This window comes from Nomascus leucogenys, chromosome 11 (assembly GCF_006542625.1).
Source record: "Nomascus leucogenys isolate Asia chromosome 11, Asia_NLE_v1, whole genome shotgun sequence".
NCBI classification, from domain to species: Eukaryota; Metazoa; Chordata; class Mammalia; order Primates; family Hylobatidae; genus Nomascus; species Nomascus leucogenys.
Genome location: NC_044391.1, coordinates 44,653,155 through 44,674,079, shown reverse-complemented (window position 1 = coordinate 44,674,079; position 20,925 = coordinate 44,653,155). Strand labels below are relative to the sequence as shown.

At 58.6% G+C, this 20,925-nt stretch overlaps 1 protein-coding gene across 5 annotated transcripts in view; it reads left to right on the top strand.

The window, feature by feature from the left end:
• ACTN4 (actinin alpha 4) overlaps positions 1–20,925 on the top strand; it is an 83,050-nt gene that overhangs the window by 59,920 nt on the left and 2,205 nt on the right. For 2 of the 5 annotated variants that reach the window (XM_030822217.1, XM_030822218.1), the window contains exons 6-19: positions 509–587; positions 1,788–1,869; positions 2,627–2,712; positions 6,838–6,930; positions 9,457–9,687; positions 10,303–10,450; positions 14,259–14,409; positions 16,352–16,460; positions 16,676–16,816; positions 16,896–17,078; positions 17,170–17,304; positions 18,460–18,639; positions 19,664–19,810; positions 20,621–20,701. In XM_030822217.1, coding sequence (XP_030678077.1) covers positions 509–587; positions 1,788–1,869; positions 2,627–2,712; positions 6,838–6,930; positions 9,457–9,687; positions 10,303–10,450; positions 14,259–14,409; positions 16,352–16,460; positions 16,676–16,816; positions 16,896–17,078; positions 17,170–17,304; positions 18,460–18,639; positions 19,664–19,810; positions 20,621–20,701 — 1,846 coding nt within the window. Of the gene's footprint in view, positions 1–508; positions 588–1,787; positions 1,870–2,626; positions 2,713–3,644; positions 3,731–6,837; positions 6,931–9,456; positions 9,688–10,302; positions 10,451–14,258; positions 14,410–16,351; positions 16,461–16,675; positions 16,817–16,895; positions 17,079–17,169; positions 17,305–18,459; positions 18,640–19,663; positions 19,811–20,620; positions 20,702–20,925 lie in introns of all 5 variants that reach the window. The other 3 variants (XM_003252651.4, XM_003252652.4, XM_012510367.2) reach the window with 3 other exon arrangements.

Below are 20,925 nucleotides of genomic sequence, written 5' to 3'. Positions count from 1 at the left end.
CATTTAGCCAGCCCACGGACTGGCCTTCCTGTAAGTCAGGTCCGCCAGGGTGTGGAGGCCACACAGCACAAGCACCAGCCTCCTGCATTGGCCACCTCCCACGAAGTGGCCTGTCCGGTTCAGGGCGGCCTCCCATGGAAGGTGCTAGAAGTTATAAAGCAGTTGTCAGGAGTCAGGCACTGATCCAAGCATTTACTCATTTAATCCGCACAACAGCCCTATGTAGCAGGTATGTCACTATCCCCATCGTACAGATGTGGAAACCGAGATAGCCTGGCTTACCCGAGGTCACGCTGTCAGTAGGCAGAAGAGTCAGGATTTGATCGCAGACTGCCTGGCCCTAGAGGTCATGCTCGCAGCCTCTCTGCCACACTGTCTCCCTGCAGTGCCTGGCACAGGCCAGACCTCAGTGAATGGGAATTAGTCACTGCTGTGGGTGCGCAGGACCATACAGCATTCTCGTGACAGTGAGCGGGCCCTCCTATAACCTTTGCCTTTCCTTCCCCAGCTGGAAGGATGGTCTTGCCTTCAATGCCCTGATCCACCGGCACAGACCAGAGCTGATTGAGTATGACAAGCTGAGGAAGGTGAGTGTCTCCAGCTCCCTTGATGGCCCACAGACGTGCCCTGTCTGACCCCCTAACTCCGGGTCACCATCCCCATGCCCTTCCATCGCCAGCCTCCAGATCTGGGTTCTGCACGCAGATAGGTGGCCTGGGAGAACCTTGTGCAGGCTCTCTGCAACCCCTGGCTCGGTGGCTGACTCTCACCTCCCTTATTCCCCTCGGGGACTGTCCAGTCTCCCTCCATGGCACTGCAACCCACCCGGGGTTATTTAAGGGCCTGGCCAGCCATGCTTTATAACTCCCCTTCCTCAACCTTCTGGATTCTAGAACATCCTCTGCCTAAAGGGGCAGAGGGCAAGGAATTCCAAACCATCACCACCAGCCCATGTTGCCCATGCAGGGTCCTGCTGTCATTTGCTTGTACAAAGCCTGTATGGATCCAGGCCCTGCCCACCAGAAGCTGCCAGCCTCATGGGGGAAGGCAGGACAAAAATTTGTCCAAAGCAAAGCACCACACCAGGCCGTGTACATGTGCTCAGGCTGAATGGGGTGGCAGGGCAAATGGGGTCAGAGCAGTGCTGCGGAGGAGGCTAGTGTACCCCAAGCCAGCAGGAGCCAGGAAGGGTCCAGGAAGAAGAGGCAGCTTAGAGCCAGAGGAGGGCTTCCTGAGGGAGGCACCAAATGGCACCCAGCCCGTTCCAGCCACAGCGAGCAAGAGAGCTGGGCCCCGGCCAGGGAGAGTTGGGGCGCAGTGGGCTTTAGTCCTGTAAGCAGTGGGGAGCCTGTGAGGGGGCTGGGGGACACTTCAGGGTGGTTGGGACCTGGGACCTCTCGGTTTGCTCCCCTTACCCAGTCCCCAGTGCTCTCTCAGGCCTGGCCCACATCTCCCAGTCAATGTGAAAACTAGGGTTTAGGGCAGGGGGCTTAATCTAGGGTCTGTAGGTGGCTGGAAATTGTATGAAAAGAGTACATCTGCATTTTTCTGGGGGAAAAGCCCATGGTTTGCCCCACAAAGATTTCATGAGGCACTCCTGTGAGTGGGAATTGAATTTATCCAGGCGGTGCCCTCCCGCTCACACATCACACGTGGCTGAGAACTGCCTGAAGAAATCCCCAACCCTAGCCCTCCTGGGTCTCTCCCTCTGGGCCAGCCCTGCCTCCCTCCTGCTCCTGCACCCTGCCCTGATGGAGTTCTTGTTGTCCCCACTTGCCTCCTTCTAGGACGACCCTGTCACCAACCTGAACAATGCCTTCGAAGTGGCTGAGAAATACCTTGACATCCCCAAGATGCTGGATGCAGAGGGTAAGTCATCTCTTCTGTTCAGCCAGCACTGTACTTCCTGATGGCCTTTTCTGTCCAGGGCTGGCCTCGGGCAAGGGCCTGTGGGCACATGAGAGCTTTGGGTTACCTCGGGGAGCTGGCAGAGCCAGCGAGAAGGGCTGAGTGATTCCGGGTGAACTGGGGACAGCCATGTCGCCCTGGGAGACGGAGCCAGGGCAGCCTGGGCTGGCCAGATGCCTTCAGGGATGAAGAAGAGTATGGGGAGGGGGAGCTGAAGGATCAACTCTCCTGAGGCTGCATCTCCGCAGGGCCCAGGAAGGACAAGGTGGCTGAGGAGGGGTACTCCAGGCTTCCTGTGAGCAACCCTGGCCTCTCCCTCCCTAACTGCAGCAGGCATGGAGTATGGAGCCCGCCAAAGTGGAGTGTTTTGTTTTTTCCTTTTCCGGCTTTGCTCCATTTCCCAGCCATGCACTGCCCCAGCTGGGACCTGTGTCTCTGGCCTCTGGTGGCCCTTGGAGTTGATTGTCCTGCTGCTCCTTGAGGCCATTTTCAGAGAGAGGAAGTGACCTCATTTTAATCCGCTTTCCACAGTCTTGTCCTTTCCAGAGCCATGGGAGAGGGAGGGGCTGAGGGTGTGGCTGAGCCCACCCAAGTCACGAGTCACTCTGCGGGTCCCTCTCCCCCAAGGCCGTGGCTTTGGGAGCCCGTGGATCCCAATGAGTGACGCCTCCACCCCCCGCCCCACTCGGGCAGTTTAACCCTTGTTGTTCACTTGCAGACATCGTGAACACGGCCCGGCCCGACGAGAAGGCCATAATGACCTATGTGTCCAGCTTCTACCATGCCTTTTCGGGAGCGCAGAAGGTACCGAGCAGGGCCAGGCAGGCCCTCCTCGCCGCCATCGCGCAATGCCGCCGCTGCCTCTCACCTCCCGTGCTCACCTCATTTCTCTTGCAGACGGCAGTGGCCTCTCTCCGACTGGAAGCCACCCCCAGCTCCCTGGCGTTGCTGCCCCCTCAGCCTTAGCTCACACACCTTTTGGGTACCTCATCTGTGCCAGATTTTTCCAGGCATTGAGGATGCCATGGTGACTGGGTCAGACAAGGTCCCTGTTCTCAGGGCACTTCCATGCTAGTGGGAGAGACACACAGCAGGCCTGTCACAGGAGTAGAATAGAGAAAATGGGGCCAGATGGGACAGAGATGGCTGGGGTGACCTTCAGCTGGTGCTGTCAATGTGGAGGGGTGACGTGAGCAGGTACTTGCAGCAGGAGCTACTAGATGCAGACTGGGGTATAGGTGTTCCAGGCAGAGGGTGAAGCACTACAAAGGCCCTGAGACAGGAAGAAGCTTGGCTTATTCAAGGACCAGCTAGAGAGGAGTGAGTGACAAGCAGTGATGGGCCAGGCCCAACAAGACCCTTGTGGTGTGGGATAAGAAATTCGTGTTTCACTCTGAGGGCCACGGGAGACCCTTAGGGTCTTACTCCGTGGTGGTAGGTGCTCACTCACATTTTCAGACAGATTGTTTAGCAACTGACTCCTCCAGCCCAAAACAAAGCTGCCTTTATAGGGCCCACAGCTAGTCTGTCTCCAGTCCAGGCCTGGTTAGAAAAGGAATGCACCCCATTTGGACTCCACAAAACCCTGCAAGGCATGTCCACGCAGGCCTGGGGCTGGCTTCCAGTCCAGAGCAAGCGCTCTTCCTCCTGCATGAGCCTCAGGCCGGCCCGGCCGCCCTCCCTGCATCTTTCACTCTCTCCTGCCTCTCTCTCTCTTTCTCTCTCTCTCTGTGCAGATATTGTGGGCACTCTGAGGCCAGATGAGAAGGCCATCATGACTTACGTGTCCTGCTTCTACCACGCTTTCTCGGGGGCTCAGAAGGTGAGCTGGGCTGGGCACACCTCGCTGCTGGGGCTGCAGACCTGCCTTCACCACCACCCTTGCGTCACTGCCGGCCATCTGTGGTTGGAGCCCTGGCCAGGCTGTGGGCTGCCACACCACACAGACTGACCCTGCCAGGCTCTGACTTGGAAGGGTCCCCTGGGGCAGGTTTCCTGCCGGGCCGGTGCTGGGCCTGTGCTGAGGAGTCACAGACCTTCTCTGTTTGAACACAGCCCACCCAGGCTCTCAGGCGGGGAAACTAAAGCCCTGCGTTACAGTCAGTGGCAGAGCTGGGATTTGACTGCCCGGCGTTCCCACTCGCCCTGTCCATCATCTGCACCAGGGCTGCCTGCCTGCCCCTGCCAGCCCCTTTCATGGGGAGCACTGGGCTTTACCCCAGTTTTGCAGCTCCTTCCTGCCAGGAAAGGCTCAGCGTGTGCAGCCCGACCTGCACTCAAGGTCCCGGCCCTCCAGAGGCCAGGCAGAGCCCGCAGAGCGTGCATACCAGTGGCCGCCCTCCTGGGCCCAGCTGACCTCATGCCGCCTCACAGCTCCTGCCGGGCCCTCAGCGTTCACGCAGAGGCCCAAGCACTGGTCCCCCTGCTTGCCTTGTGGTCTCTGAAGTATCTCAGGCAGCATTCTCGATGCCTGCTTTGAAGTGTCAGCGGTTGGCACAGGTTCAGAGGAGGAGGCAGAATCGATTCTTGTTTACTGAACATGTACTACACGCTAGGCACCCTCCAAGGCCTTCACATGCACAGGCTTCCAGAGGGTCCCTGTGCATACCCCCAGGAGGGCTAGGCGCAGTTATCCCCATTTGAGAGAGGAGGAATTGAAGTTTAGGGAAACAGAGAGCTGTTCCTAAAACTAAAGGGCGGGGGCCGTACCTTTTGTGGACCCCCTGCTTTGAGCCCCCCATCTAGCAGGTGCATTACCTACCGTCAGTCTGGCCTGGCCCCACTCTGCCACCTCTTGATACTGTGACCTTGGGTGGATTACTTGACCTCAGCTTCCCCACCTGTGAAATGGGCATCGCTGTAGTTCGGTCTCACAAGATTGTTCTGGGTGTGAAATGAGCTCCTGCAGGCAAAGGGCTTAGCACAGTGCCTGGCATGGCAGGTGCCATGTAGGCAGCTGCCGGGGAGCCACAGTGGTGGGGAGTGTGGTTCTTCCCAGCCTCAGGCCAGAAAGGCCTCTTCATCTCCTCAGCATGCGATTGGAGCTTGTGTTTGGAGTGTTCTCCTAGAGGGCACGGGCCAGGAGGGTGGAGGGAGGACCCCTGACCCACACTCCCATGGGAAGGTGGGCAGGGACCAGCAGCGATGGACGATTCGTTACCACAGACGCCAACTAACAGCATGTTTGCCATTGCACTCACCCCTACGGGCTCCGAACCAGCCCCCTGCCCACCACATGGCCTCACCAGATTGCTTTTCTTTCTACCCACACTGCTCCCCTGTGCTTAGGGCTGAACTCCAGTCTGGAGGCTCTGAGGGATTTGGGGGGGAGCAGGGACTGGCAGGCGAGCCCAGGACAGCATGGGTGGCTGCTGAGGTGCTGGGCCTGGAGGCTTGTCACTGGCCTCTCTCCTGAGGGAGTAGTGGAGGCCCAGCTGCAGGGCACTGGCCGGTCGGAAAGGAAAGTGCTGGGTCCCTGTGTGCTCCTCAGGACAGCCCCGTGGTGCTGCTCCTGCGGCCTCATTTCCCTAGAAACCCAGTACAAGCTCTTGCAAGAGTGCTTTCTGGGGTTCATGTTTTATAAGCGCAGAGTGAACCCCAGGCCTAGCGCCGGTGTGCCCCTTCTGTCCTGATTATTTATTTCTAGTCACCGAAGCATTCCCGCCTCCTTCCTTTATTCACTCACTCATTCAGCAACCCTGAGCACCGCCAGTGCACCGAGCCCCAAGCTGGATGCAGGAACTCAGCAGTGAAACATGATTCCCCTGCCCTGCGGCAGCCCCGTGCTCACAGAGGACTTGAGTTTCGGGTGCCAGTTGTCTCTGCCAAGTTAGGAGTCAGGGACTGACCTCTGTGACCCCCACAAGCTGCAGCCCTGGCTGTTTTCCACACTGGTCTGGGGCCCATGTTCATTGGCCGAGGAACCTCCTGGACCTCATCTCTGAGGAGCACTGCCTGGGGCCCTGGGTGTGTGTCCCGCAGCATGGCGTGGGGTGTGCACGTGCGTGTGTGCGCTCACAAGAGCCCCGGCTGCCACCTCCCCGCCTGCCACCTCCCCGCCTGTCTCCAGGTGCCATGTGTGGAGGGGAAAGGCTGGGCATCGCTGCCTGCAGCACTGACTCTGAGCCATTGGCCAAGCCTCTCCATTTTCCTTCCCCATCACTCTGTAGACCCTCCTCACTCTTTCTGTTCCTGTTAAGTTGCCGTTTCAACTCCTCCTCTTGGACCCTTTCTGTGCTTCCTGAAAGGTACCTGGTCTCTCTCTCCCCGTGTGCACCCCCTGCCTCCTCTACACTGTTCACTGCCCCCTAGCAGGACAGGGCAGGACGCTCTCCTGTAGTTCAGGCCCAGGGACTATGTCCACCACTCTCACCCTCCAAAGCCCCAGCGCTTTTCTGCCCCACGGATGGTGACTTCTGCCCTCTGGAGCTCCTATTAACACTGCTTCCAAGGCAGGAGAGAGGACAGGCCTGAGTGTGCTCCTGTGCATGGACCACTAGGCTCCTCCAGGGCCTGGGCGCCCCTGCTCTGTTGCCCCCAGCTCTCCAGCTCTCGGCTTCCCATCCGTTCACCTTCCCACCGGGAGAGACTCCTCCGCGGTCTTAGGTCCAATGCAGCCAACCCGTCCACCCTCACCCTCCTCTGTGTGGGGCACTAGAGGGTTTGCAAGCAGCAGTGGGAGGGCTCCCCAACCCTCCTCGGTGCCTCCAGGGTCTGGGCTTTCTGGACCCAGGGGCATTTTGCAGTCAGCAGTGAGGATGCCAACAAGGCCTATTGGGACAGGGCACCATCTCACTGGAGCTGTGCTTCCTCTCCTTCCCCTCTGTGAGGAGTTCCATGGGCCATGGACCAGCTGCTTTCAAGGGACATGCCCGTCAGGAGGGAGGGTGGCCAGCCCCCAGGCAGCCCTGACTGTGTGCTCCCCTCCAGGCTGAAACTGCCGCCAACCGGATCTGCAAGGTGCTGGCTGTCAACCAAGAGAACGAGCACCTGATGGAGGACTACGAGAAGCTGGCCAGCGACGTGAGTGTTCCCCCAGTGAAAGTCAGGGCCACCTCGTTACCCTCAGCCAGAGGTCACTGTGACTCTTGCAGGGGGAAAGCAGGTGTGGCAGCGAGATGACCTAGAAAAGGCTGCGTGGTCACAGACCATGGCATTTAGCCAGCTAGTGTGCGACTGCTCCGTTTGCTTCCACAAGGCTAAGGGTCGGACTGGCAGCCACCTTGCCAGCCAGCCCGTGGGCTCCCGAGCTTGGGTTCCTACAGAGATGCTCAGGGACAGTGCTTCCTGGGCACCTCAGTGCTTTAGAATCACCCAGGGAGCTTTGTGAAAGCCCCTCTTCCCGTGCCCTGGCCCTGGAGAGAGTGATTCAGAAGGATGGAGAGGGGCCTGGGAACCAATAGGATAGCAGGCCCTGTGCAGGTACTTCACGAGCAGCGCAGCAAGACGGGAACTCTGATTATCCTCCTTTCCAAGTGAGGAAACTGAGGCCCAGGGAGGGTCAGGCATGTGCCTGCTGTTACATGACTGGTGGGACAGAGAGCTGGGCTTCAACCCCAGGCAGCCCTGCTCGAGAGTCCAAACCCAATGCTTCAGCTGGAAATAAGGGTGGTTAGTGCAACTCTTCTGAAGGCTCTTCATTTTTGAAATCTCCATATTTAAAAAATAAAAGTAGGCTGGGTGCAGTGGCTCACACCTGTAATCACAGCATTTTGGGAGGCCAAGGCAGGCGGATCACTTGAGGTCTGGAGTTCAAAACCAGCCTGGCCAACATGGTGAATCCTCGTCTCTACTGAAAATACAAAAATTAGCCAGGCATTGTGGCACACACCTGTAGTCCCATCTACTCGGGAGGCTGAGGCAGGAGGATCGCTTGAGCCTGGGAGGCAGAGGTTGCAGTGAGCCGAGACCCTTGCGCCACTGCACTCTAGCCTAGTGACAGAGCAAGACTCCATTAAAATAAAAATTAAATAAAATAAAATTTCCCAAAGAGCAGTGGTTTGACTGCTCATCTGGAACCAGTGGTTCCCAGATTTTGCGATCTCATAGACCAGGAGAATTGGAAAAACTATTTGATGTCCAGCCTAAGATGGCCAGCTTTTTATTTTGCCAAGTTACGGATGTTTTAAAAAGAAACACTACCATCTGTTACCACCAGCACTTCCAACACCAAGATAAGGTAAAAAGGTTATTCTTAGAACCCCAGCCATAGCCAAGAAAGGGCAGCTGGCAGCACGCCTCACAATGTATCCACACAGGGGTATTTCTGTCCTTGAATTTCTCACTTTGCCAGAAGTTGGCATTTGGGAACCACTTCTCCAGCTTGTCCATGTTGGCAGATAACTGATTTTATCCTTCTAGAATTGTTTTATTATTTTTTTGAGATGGAGTTTCACTCTTGTCACCCAGGCTGGAGTGCAATGGCACAATCTTGGCTCACTGCAACCTCTGCCTCCCAGGTTCAAGCAATTCTCCTGCCTCAGCCTCCCAAGTAGCTGGGATTACAGGCATGCACCACCACGCCCAGCTAATTCTTGTATATTTTTTAGTAGAGATGGGGTTTCACCGTGTTGGTCAGGCTGATCTTGAACTCCTGACCTCAGGTGATCCACTCACCTCAACCTCCCAAAGTGCTGGGATTACAGGTGTGAACCAGCGTGCCTGGCCTAGAATTGTTTCAGAATGTCCAATTGTTTGTTACCCTTCCTCACTCCATCAAAGATCTGAGTAGCTCCTAAAAGAATATGTTTGTTTCTTCTTCAATTTTATTTTCTAAGTTATGTCCCAGGCCCAGTGCACGCACTGGCCTAGCCAGACTGAGCCAGGTGGGCTTGTCGGCCTTGCCCTTGAGGCACTTAGTGAACCCGGAAGCAGTGAGGCTCTCAGCATGGAGCTCAGTGAAGACAGCGGCAGTGGGACATGTGACAGCATGGAAGGGGACCTTTTTGGCGGGGGCATGGGAGTGGAGTTTTCCCCTCTTAGACCTGAGGGAAGAGACTAAGAGCAAAGGCATGGGCCAGGCATGGTGGCTCACCCCTGTCATCCCACCACTTTGGGAGGCTAAAGTGGGATTGCTTGAAGTTCAGGAGCTCCAGACCAGCCTGGGCAGTATACTGAGACCCCATTCTCTATAAAAACTTAAAATAAAAGTCAGCCAGGCTCGGAGGTAGGCACCTGTAGTCCCAACTACTTGGGAGACTGAGGCAGAAGGATGGCTTGAGCCCGGGAGGTTGCTATGATCGTGCCACTTCACTCCAGCCTGGATGACAAAGCATGAACCTGTCTTTAAAAAGAAAAGCACAGGCAGGAACAGGAAGTAACAAGAGAACAGTACAGTGATGCAGGGACAGGGAGGGGGCCCATGCTCCCAGAGTTCCGGGTTGGGGGTTCCAGCAGGAATGGTGAAGTTGGGCTGGGGAGCAGGGGTAACCCCCTAAGTTGGGGCCCTCAAAGATCCAGATCCCATGTGCCCATAAGCTGGGGGGGGGGCAGCCCATCAGCACTCTGAGGGCCCCCCACAAAGGCCACCCTGGCTTCTGTGGCCCACAGCTCCTGGAGTGGATCCGGCGCACCATCCCCTGGCTGGAGGACCGTGTGCCCCAAAAGACTATCCAGGAGATGCAGCAGAAGCTGGAGGACTTCCGCGACTACCGGCGCGTGCACAAGCCGCCCAAGGTGCAGGAGAAGTGCCAGCTGGAGATCAACTTCAACACGCTGCAGACCAAGCTGCGCCTCAGCAACCGGCCTGCCTTCATGCCCTCCGAGGGCAAGATGGTCTCGGTGAGCGCCAGGATTCACAGGGGAGCAGCTGTGAGGGGCAGAGGCAGCCCTAGAACTGCCTGTGGGCTCACCGTTTGGCCAGCGTAATCTTTCCTAAGTTGTTGATGTCCTGTGGGACATGGCATGGCCTTTCAGATGCAGGGGTCAGGGAGGGGTGCATTTCACTCAGCACTGTGCTCCCCTTTGGCCCTCACTCACTGTATTTTACACCCAGGGTTTTATACACACCCCAAATCCTTGCCACGGGTTGTGTGGGTGTGGAGTGGTGTCAGTTTGGAGCCCCGGTCTGCCATGATGGCAGGACCGCCATGTGCTTGAGGCCCTTCATCAGCGGAGGGGCAGTGCGCTCTGGACAGTTACCACCTCCCCATCTATGATATTCATCCATTGATTCATGCACTCACCTGTTCACGCATTCATTTTGTTAATCCAGAATTGATTGTACCTGCTGAGTGCTGGGGGGCCCTGTGTAGGCATCCAGATATAATAGCAAAGCATGGCACAGACATGACCCCAGCCAAGTTCTGCCAGCTTCCCATCAGCATCCCTTGGAGACATCCCCCTGGGTGCCCCCACTTCCTTTTGATAGCCCTGCCTGCTCCTGCCCTGCCCCAGGACATCAACAACGGCTGGCAGCACTTGGAGCAGGCTGAGAAGGGCTACGAGGAGTGGCTGCTGAATGAGATCCGCAGGCTGGAGCGGCTCGACCACCTGGCAGAGAAGTTCCGGCAGAAGGCCTCCATCCACGAGGCCTGGACTGATGGTACGGCCCAGCTCTGCCCCACTCTGCCCAGCCCCGCTCCCGCGCTCCCCTCCTGTCTCTCAGGCACGCATGAGTGTGCACACACAGCCCCCTGCCGTGTTGGGTCTGTTTCTCAGGTGCCCTTTCTTGCTGCTTGGGAGCATGTGTGTGTGTCAGAAATGTTGCTTTAGAGACAGGTTCAGTGGCTCATACCTGTAATCCCAGCACTTTGGCAGGCCAAGGCAGGAGGATCACTTGAGCCCAGGAGTTTGGGACCAGCCTGGGCAACATAGCGAGACCCTGCCTATACAAAAAAATTTTAGAATAATAAAATTAGCCAGGCATAGTGGTGCACACCTGTGGTCCCAGCTACTTTGGAGGCTGAGGTGGGAGGATCCATTGAGCCAGGGAGATCAAGGCTGCAGTGAGCCATGATTGTACCACTGTACTCCAGCCTGGGTGACAGAGTAAGACCCTGTCTCAAAAGAAAAAAAAAGGAAACAAATGCTGCTCTGGGTTCCTTTAGCCCCAGAAAGCAGGGACCATTCAGGGGCCAGGTTGCCAGGGTCTTTGTTGCCCTGTCTGCCCTCGCCTCATAGGTGGGCCCCTGTCAGTCATCCAGGAACACAGCCGAGCCCCCTCCAGCACTTCAGGGAAGTGACCTTACACCCATCCGTTTGTCCCCTCTGCATCCCCTCTGTGTGTCTTCTCCATCCGGGGCAAGTGTGTGGGGCAGGCCTCTTCCATCCCCTGCACCCTATGTTCTGAGTTGGCTTCCCTCTCCCACACCTCTGTGAGCATGGACAGCAGGCTGGGGAGCCCGTGTTCACTGGCACATCCCTCAGGCTAGAGGAGGGCCTGCCTCCTGGGCCTGCTGCCGGACCGCAGACAGTGCTCACCCTCAGACAGTGCTCACCCACTGCCTTTGGCCCACCCTTCAGCATGGCCCACCTGCGAGCTCCTCCCACCTCCCATCCCTTCCCAGAGCCTCCTTCCCGGGCCTGGCTCCCCCTGCAGGAGCGCTGCCGTGCTGTGCTTTCTGTTCTCGGCAGCCCTGCAGCTGCCTGGCCGTTGGCTCCGGATATGGGATTCCATCACGTCCCTCGTCCTCCTTTGGGTCACGCCAAGGTTGAGATTCCAGATCCCAGGGGTCTGGAAGCCTTCAGAAAGCTGCCAGTGCCTGGGAGAGCCGCAAGAGCCACCCATAGGACTCCTCTCCCATTCTGGCCACCTCCTTCCCAATGCTGTCTCCCTGGCCCTCCAGCCGCCACTCCGCCCAGCTGAGCCCTTCCTTGCATTCCTGAGTGCAGTTTCTCACCCCTCCCCACCCTGGCCCGCATGCGAGTGTGCAGCTCCACACGGCCCACAGCCCTGGCCATGGCCCAGCTTGTGCCCTACTCACATGAGCTCAGCTCACCATTCCCGTGGCAGCTGCCAGCCTCAGAGCAGCCCAGCCCCTTTGCTGCCAGGAAAGAGTGCGAGTGAGAGAGTGAATGGTGAGGGAGGAAGGGCCTGGCCGGGCCTGGCCAGGCCGGGTGCCGCACTTCCCTCTTGCCTGGCAGAAAGGCATCCATGTGAGGAGAGCATGTTGGCACCGATGCCATCTTGTGTGGGTTGGTGGCCTCCATCCATTCCCAGATTCACTCATTCATTCAACAGACAGCTCAGGTGGCTCCAGCCGTCCTTATCCATGGAGGCCTGGGCGTTGCCCTGTGGGTGAACCTTCTGGGGGTCTTTCTGCCCACCCATCAACCTTCAGTCCCTCTACAGGGCTCCGTGAGGCCCTGCAGATGGTTTCCTGAGGCCTAGGGGCTGGGTGTGGTGGCCCCACTGGCATTCTTCCCCTGGGAAGGGCTCTGGGGCAGCCTTCACCTGAGGTGTTTAGAAGCCAGCTCAGTCTCCGGCCAGGGCCCAACTGGTTCAGCGGCCTCCACACGTCCCTGCCCCACCCCTGCCTGACTGGGCATCCACCCAGGTCTGCCCATGGCGTCTGCCAGAGCCCCCAGGCAGGCTGGCCTACTAATTCCCAAGACTCAGAGCCTCTGTCCTCTCAAGCAGCAGTTACGTGAAACAGGACAGGCAGGCCCTCTACACCCCAGGGTCTGGTCGGAGCGGCCTCCTCCGCCCTGGGGTGGGTGGGCCACCTTCACTCCACGCCCCTCACCATCCCCCACAGCCTGCAGCAGGAGGGTCGTCGTGGATGCTTCTCTGAGGGACTTGATTTCCTGGGAATACGACCAGCCCCCAACGACCCCTTGTCCCCACTCCGGCTGTCCCTTGGCCTGGATCCCAGATAGCTGTGGCCATGGCCCGCTGCCCACATCCTCTCGGTGCACCCTTGTTGGGGCTCTGCTGAGGCAGAGGGAGATGTCACCTACTGTTTCTGGTTCCCACCCCTGGGAGAAAGCCGTTGGAGAAGGGAATTGCAAGGCCGCCTTGTGGCTGAGCCTCCTGCCCCAGGGCTACGCAGCAGGGCCAGTAGAGCCACAGTCTCCCAGGCCTCCCACTTCTTGGCCGTCAGCACCACAGCCGATCCTGTGGGGAGTCTGGTAGGTGCCTGACAGATGAGACCAGGAGAGGCTGAGGTGAGGCTGGTACTGGCTCCATGCCTGCTGTGCTTGAACACCACCTCACTGAAACTTGAGAATAGTTCCAGGCCACCCAGGTGCTGGGGCTGGCCCCATTTTACAGATGAAGGCACAGGCCCAGAGAGGCCCCGGTGGCTGCACTGGGCAGGCAGCTGTCAGGTGCTGGGACAGAGCTGAGGGGATCTCCGCTACCACTCGGGGGAAGCCCAAGGTGGTGTACCTGAGGCAGGGCCCCTATAGGAGCTGGGGTGTAGCCACCTTCCCAGGCTGGCATTTTCCCTGCGGTTCCCTAAAGACCTTCACTTGCTTGCAGGGCTTCCTTGAGCTTTGGTTCTGGGATGTGTAATTAGCCAGGATCCGGGACTAATAATAGCGTTCCTCCTTTCCTTCAAAGGGCCTGACGGTGGGCCCACCCCACTGCACACAGGACACTTTAGGACAGCGTGGGGTACTTAGACATGGGAGAGGACCACCACCTGTGCGGGTGCAGGGTCAGGCTCCTAGAAGAAGCTGGCTCCGATGCTTCCCCTTCCCCAAGCCTGCTGGGACATGGGCTTTGACCCCGGGTGCTTCTCTGGATCAAAGCCCTCCAGAAACAGGTGCTACCTTTTCTTTTTTTTTTTTGAGAGGAATCTCACTCTGTCCCCGACACTGGAGTGCAGTGGCGTGATCTCAGCTCACTGCAAGCTCTGCCTCCCGGGTTCATGCCATTCTCCTGCCTCAGCCTCCTGAGTAGCTGGGACTACAGATGCCCGCCACCACGCTTGGCTAATTTTTTGTATTTTTAGTAGAGACGGAGTTTCACCGTGTTAGCCAGGATGGTCTCGATCTCCTGACCTCGTGATCCGCCCGCCTCGGCCTCCCAAAGTGCTGGGATTACAGGCATGAGCCACCGCGCCCGGCCAGGTGCTACCTTTTCAAGCTGTGCTACCACAGCCCGATTTGTATGGTTTGCTACTAACAAAAGTTGCTAAGTTTAGGACACACGGGTTGAGATGGAATCCCTCTCTCAGGCTCACCAACCCTGAAGTGTCCATCCAGGTCCATCCAGGTTACAGTTGGGCTTAGAGATCCCTGGAGGGTACGGAAGAAGGTTCTGGAAGTTTCCATGCCACCGTCATTGGCGTGGAAGGATGTGGGGTCCACAGTCTCTCTTTCCCTCCCTCTGCTTGGACAGCCCCTCCAGACTGCTGCCCCACAGCTGCCATGCTGTGGTCTAAGTGCCTCTCTGCTCCCACCAGGGAAGGAAGCCATGCTGAAGCACCGGGACTACGAGACGGCCACACTATCGGACATCAAAGCCCTCATTCGCAAGCACGAGGCCTTCGAGAGCGACCTGGCCGCGCACCAGGACCGTGTGGAGCAGATTGCCGCCATTGCCCAGGAGCTCAAGTACGTGCGGGCTCAGGATACTCCCATCACCTGGCTCCCACCACAGCCTGCCCAGACTGGTGGCGGCAGCACGCCGAGGCCCAGCCTGCCTCAAGGCCCGGAATAGGGTCCCCAATGCCCCAACTGCACCTCCTTCCAGAAGCCAGGGAAGGGCCTTATGGGATGAGGCCTTTTGCCCATCCTGTCTCAGCCCCAGATGGGACACCTGAAGGATTTGGATTCTCTAGCAGGAGGGAGGTGTCTGGCCCCTTGTCTTGATTCTTCAGGCTTCAGGGGTCCCTGGGGGTGCCACTTCTCCTGGCCACCCCAAGTAGGCCCTGGCCCCCTGATGGGCTGGGCGCCAGCCTCCGTTGCTCCCAGCCATAGGTCCCTGAGGGAACCAGGCTGCACAGTGAGCCTATTGTTCTGCTCGGCCCCTTCCCTTTCTTGCTCAGAATACACTTATTGTAAGAGCTTCCAGGCAGCCGGGCTCCTTCCCTTCCCCACCCAGTCAGATAAACTTTTGTACACAGTTAGTACGCTGAGGCTCGCGCTGGTGAATGGGGCCTTATTCCACCAGCGCGGCGGCCAGCAGCAGGGCAGGCCCAGGCAGCAGGAGGCCCAGGCCATTACTTCATGGAAAATCCACAGGCCCTCGAGGGCATCAGGGCTCCCAAAATAGCTGTCTGCTCAAAAATAGGATCCTTGGCTATAACTGCTTTTTCCACCGACACCCCCACCCCACCACAGTCACCCCCAAAGGTCTGCTTATTCCTACGAGTCCAAGGCCCATTTATTCCTATGAGTCCAAGGCCCAGCCCTGCTGCCCAGTGGAGCCCTGTGCTGGGCAGAGCTGGTTTCCTCCCCGACTCACTACCCCCCACTGCCCGGCTGCTTTGAGGTTTCCCCATTGGCTCAGCCAGAGGCAAGAGTCCCGTGGGGCCATCACAGCATTGGGAACCACAGCTTCTTATTTGGCCCAGTTGGAGCACCCCAGGGGTCCTGCCACCACCACGTCCATGCCAAGGAGAACAAGGTCACAGACACAGCACCCTCGGGGGTGTGGGGGTGGGACACAGGCAGCTTCCCCAGTGACGGAGGAGCTCCTGGAAGCTGGTAGGAAACAGACTTGAAATAAACCCTAGGCTTGCCCCCTTCTCAGGCCCTGGGCAACGCTATGTGAAACCCATTACTCTGCTAGGAACAAGCAGTCCCCGAAGCAGCTTCCTGGACAGTAGCCCTGGAGGAATGGAAGGGAGGGCTGTCCGGGTCCTGTCTGTTCCGCTGAGGGGGAATTACAGAGGCCTGTCGACCGTCCAGGATGAGCCGGATGGGCAGCCCTGCTGAGCACTGATAATGGTGACAGCAAAAACTCACTGAGCTCTCAGGGCTTTATGTGTACCAGCTCATTTAATCCCCACATCAACCGTGTTACTGAGGGAACCGAGGCACAGAGAGGCCAAGAAGTTTGCCCAGGGTCACACAGCAAGGGAGTGGTTGAGATGGGAATGGAGCCCAGGCCCCCAGCCCTACTGTGGAGCACGGCCTCAGCCCCTGTCCACTGTCTGTGGCTGGCTCACCTGGTCCCCGTGTCCTGTTCCTCCCCGGAGTTGTTCCCTGCCCCCTACCCCTCCTCAGGCCCCAAGGCCTGGTTGAAGGGCCACACTCTTAGCTGATAGTGGCAGAATGAGTCAGGGATGGGTGAGCAGGAGGAAGCCCCTTCCCTGCTCACCCCTGGTTATCACCTGTTAACCAGCCCTGTTATCTCCCTTCCCTTCTACCCTGGGGGTCCCACGGGCCAGAACCAAGCTGTGATTTGATTGACCGATTAGTGATTGGTTGTTGATATCCTGGAATGTTGACTGCCCCAACACCCCGGCCTGGGAACCTTGGGGGTAGATGGGTCCAAGCCACCTCGCCACTCGCCCCTGCTGGGTCTCATTGCTCTCTGCCCGGCCTGCAGCGAGCTGGATTACTACGACTCCCACAATGTCAACACTCGGTGCCAGAAGATCTGCGACCAGTGGGACGCCCTCGGCTCTCTGACCCACAGTCGCAGGGAAGCCCTGGAGGTGAGGAGGGGGTGACATCACCCACGGAGCTCTGTGCCCCTGCTGCCCCGGGGCTGGTGGTGTGGATAGTGTCCAGACCCATGAGCTCCCCCACACCTCCCACGGAGAGGATGTTCTCTGACTCCTCAGGGCCCTCCGGGCCCCTCCCCGCCCCTCCTGCTCACATATTGACCTGCCTTCCCTCTGTCCCTGCCCCCTTCCCTCCCACACACCAGAAAACAGAGAAGCAGCTGGAGGCCATCGACCAGCTGCACCTGGAGTACGCCAAGCGCGCGGCCCCCTTCAACAACTGGATGGAGAGCGCCATGGAGGACCTCCAGGACATGTTCATCGTCCACACCATCGAGGAGATTGAGGTCCGCGCCCCCCGGCCCCCCATCTTCCCAAGAGCCTCTGTGGGGCTGGGCCGCCCCCTCACTCCAGCTCCTCCCCCAGGGCCTGATCTCAGCCCACGACCAGTTCAAGTCCACCCTGCCGGACGCCGATAGGGAGCGCGAGGCCATCCTGGCCATCCACAAGGAGGCCCAGAGGATCGCTGAGAGCAACCACATCAAGCTGTCAGGCAGCAACCCCTACACCACCGTCACCCCACAGATCATCAACTCCAAGTGGGAGAAGGTGGGCCAGGGCCATCGGAAGGGGCTGGGGCAGGATGGCGGGGCTGGGGGCCGCCTCCCTGACTGCTCCCGCACCACGTCTCCTCTGCCAGGTGCAGCAGCTGGTGCCAAAACGGGACCATGCCCTCCTGGAGGAGCAGAGCAAGCAGCAGTCCAACGAGCACCTGCGCCGCCAGTTCGCCAGCCAGGCCAACGTCGTGGGGCCCTGGATCCAGACCAAGATGGAGGTGAGGCGCGGCCGAGCCCCACAGAGCTGAGAAGATTCCAAGGGAGCTCCCGTAGTGAGGGGGTCCCCGGCCAGCCCAGGGCCTGCAGACTGAGGCGCCTGGCAGAGCAGGTCCCAATTCTCACCACCCAGGGGCCGTGATCACCCGGCGGGGGTTAGGAGAGTCCACAGAGCTTGCACCTGGAATCCTGGCACCTGGGGAGGCTGAGGCGGGCAGATCGCTTGAGCCCAGGAGTTCGAGACCAGCCTGGGCAACATAGTGAGACCCCAACTCTACAAAAAATACAAAAATTAGCTGGGCGTGATGGTGCGCAGCCCAAGGAGGTCGAGGCTGCTGTGAGCTATGATCATGCCATTGCACTTCAGCCTGACAGACCCTGTGGTCTCCAGTGGGCTACCCATGGGAGGTGGGTTTAATCCCCGAATGCCCTGGTCTGATGATTGTGAGACTCAGGCACTATTGAACCTCTGATCCTGTCCTCCCAGCTCTAAAATGGGGATGAAAACAGTTACTTTATTACTTCAGCAAATGCTTTTTGCACCGACTAACCAGCCACATGAGTGCTGTCATTCTTACAGCAGTTCTGGCCACCACTCACTGAGCACTCACTACGTGCCAGGCAACCAGGCTGGCAGCAGGCAACCTCATTTAAACCCAGCAAGCCTGAGAGGGGGTCCGGGTGCCAGGCAGGTCAGCCCTGAGGTTCATGCCAGCCATGCAGCATGTGGATTTGTGGGTGCCGAGAAATGGAGTGCCCGAGGTCAGGAGCCACAGCCAGGCCGGGGTTGAGATCCCAACTCTCCCTCTAACAGCACTGATCTGTCCTCCGTGAGTCTCGGTTTCTACCTCTGCAATCAGGGCCTGCCACAGCCCTGGCCTCACAGAAAGGTCAAGGGTAAAATGAAGTTGGGTACGGGGAGCACTTGGCAGAGAAAGCCTCCCTGTCATTGTCATAGCTGCTTTAACATGAGAGGGCAGGACCAGAGGGGACAGTTGTGAGCAGTGGGCCTTCCCTCCCAGGGACCCATGGGCCAAAGCCCCAGGCCAGAGAGGCCCCGGGTAAGATGCAGGCCAGCAGCGCGAGTGGGCTCCTCCAGGTGGTCAGTGGTGGCAGGCCCACCAGCCTCACTTCACCACATGCACCCACCCCCGTAGGAGATCGGGCGCATCTCCATTGAGATGAATGGGACCCTGGAGGACCAGCTGAGCCACCTGAAGCAGTATGAACGCAGCATCGTGGACTACAAGCCTAACCTGGACCTGCTGGAGCAGCAGCACCAGCTCATCCAGGAGGCCCTCATCTTCGACAACAAGCACACCAACTATACCATGGAGGTGCGCAGCTGCCCTGCCCACTCGCCCTTCCACCAGCACGGCCGGCTTCCTCACTGGAAATGGTTCGGGCCAGTGAGAAGATAGCTGTCTGCTGTCTGTTGTTTTTCACTCTGTTTAAAAATTATTGAAGAGACCAGCACTTTAGGAGGCCAAGGTGGGAGGATGGCTTGAGCCCAGGAGTTCAAGACCAGCCTGGGCAACATAGCAAGACCCTGTCTCTACAAAAAATGAAAATATTAGCCAGGCATGGTGGTGCATGCCTATAGTCCCAGCTCCCCAGGAGGCTGAGGTGGGCAGATTGCTTGAGCCAGGGAGGCAGAGGTTGAGGTGAGCCGAGGTCATGCCACCACACTTCAGTCTGGGTGACAGAGCCAGACTCTGTCTCAAAAAAAAAAAAAAAAAAAGAGATTGAAAAGACTAGATCAAAATGTTTAGACGGTTTTAAAAATTACACTTTCCCTAGCACTGCTCTCATCACCATGACAATGCCCCTCACAGGACAAGCTGGTCTAGGGGCCCACAGAGGGCACCGTTTGCCCTGTGGCCTCAGCAGTTATCAGCCTTGCTTGGGGCCAGAGCCAGCCAGCGGGTGCCGGGTCAGGGCAGTAGCTCCCACTGGCTAACACTCCGGGGATGTTACAAGCTGGTCGCCATCATATTGGTAGCTTGAGAAACCAAAAGACTGGACACTCCTGATCCACCCCATACAGGTCCACAGATGCTTCAAACCAGAGTTGGCTTTTTTGTTTTTTTCCCCTGAGAGCCAGTGGTGAGACACTGACCAGAGGATGTCCAAACAGTCTCTACAGGGATCCCAGCACAAGATTCATGGGTCCTTGCCCTTCTGCTGCCCCTGTAGCTGGGAAACACACTTACTGTGGAGACATAAGCCCCATGTCCCCCGTGAGGTGTACAGGAGAGCAGGGGCTTTCCCCAAGGCGGGGCAGGCTCCCGAGGACATCCCCACCACGGTGAGGACAGTTCACAGCACCGGGGCCACGGTCACGCCCCCGTCTTCCCACAGCACATCCGCGTGGGCTGGGAGCAGCTGCTCACCACCATTGCCCGCACCATCAACGAGGTGGAGAACCAGATCCTCACCCGCGACGCCAAGGGCATCAGCCAGGAGCAGATGCAGGAGTTCCGGGCGTCCTTCAACCACTTTGACAAGGTGAGCAGCCTGCCACCTCCTCGGCCTCTCCCCTCCCACCGTTGCCCACACCTTCGTCTCTGCATCTGTTCATCCGTTCCCATCACAGTTGCTGAGCGTCAGCCGCCACTCCCAGGGCCAGCAGGGCCCTGCCACTGTCAGGGTGTGGGCGTGCGGCACCAAGACCCCAGCCCAGGCCACTTCACACACACAGGCAGGGGGCTGGAGCCCCAAGTCCTGCCCTCTGGGGTGGCATCCTCACCACCCCCGGGGCAGATGAAGTCTCAGCACACTGGGAACCTGGACACAGACACCCCGCACGGTGCTTTTAGAATTTAGATTTGGTCCGGCAGCCTCATCAGAGGGGCCCTGAGCGCCAGAGTTTGCTGCCATCCTCAGCCCACGCTGCCGGGCTGACAGACTGAGAAGTGTGCAGCCTCAGCTCTGCATCTGGCGCCCCCAGGACAGGGTACAGTCCCCTCTGTCCCACTCCAAATCCCAAAGGCAAGGAGAACCTCCGCCTACCTCCCACCAGTCCTGGGACTTGTCCTCAGTTCTGTAGCATCCAGCTGCTACCCCTGCTGTGGGCAGAGAGGTCGGGGAGGCCTCTGCCTGCCTTTGAGCTTCCGAGGTTGGGGGCAGGATGAAAGGGGCCCGCGCCGCCCCCAACCCCACGCGTCCCTGGCCACATCTCCTTGTCCATGTCGCCTCTAACTCTGTGTTTCCCTCCCCTACGTGTCCCTTCCCCCTGCCCTCTGCATGTGGCCCCGATCCCTCATCCTGGTCTCCACGCCGCCCCTCCCGCACACCTGCCTTCGGATGGCCCGGCAGGATCATGGCGGGGCACTGGGGCCCGAGGAGTTCAAGGCCTGCCTCATCAGCCTGGGCTACGACGTGGAGAACGACCGGCAGGTACTGCACCCTGGGCCCCAGCAGACCGTGGCATTAACTGCTCTCTCTCTCTCTCTCTCTCCTTCTCTCTTTCTCCCCTCGCCATCCCACCCCTGCCATCCTGTGTGCCATCTCTGCTCTCTTGCCTCCCTGCCCACATCTCCCTGGACACCTTCCCTCTTACCTGGTCTCTTGGGGCCGCTGTCTCCCTGCTCCCCGCCACTGTCCTGTCTGCCCGCTGTGCA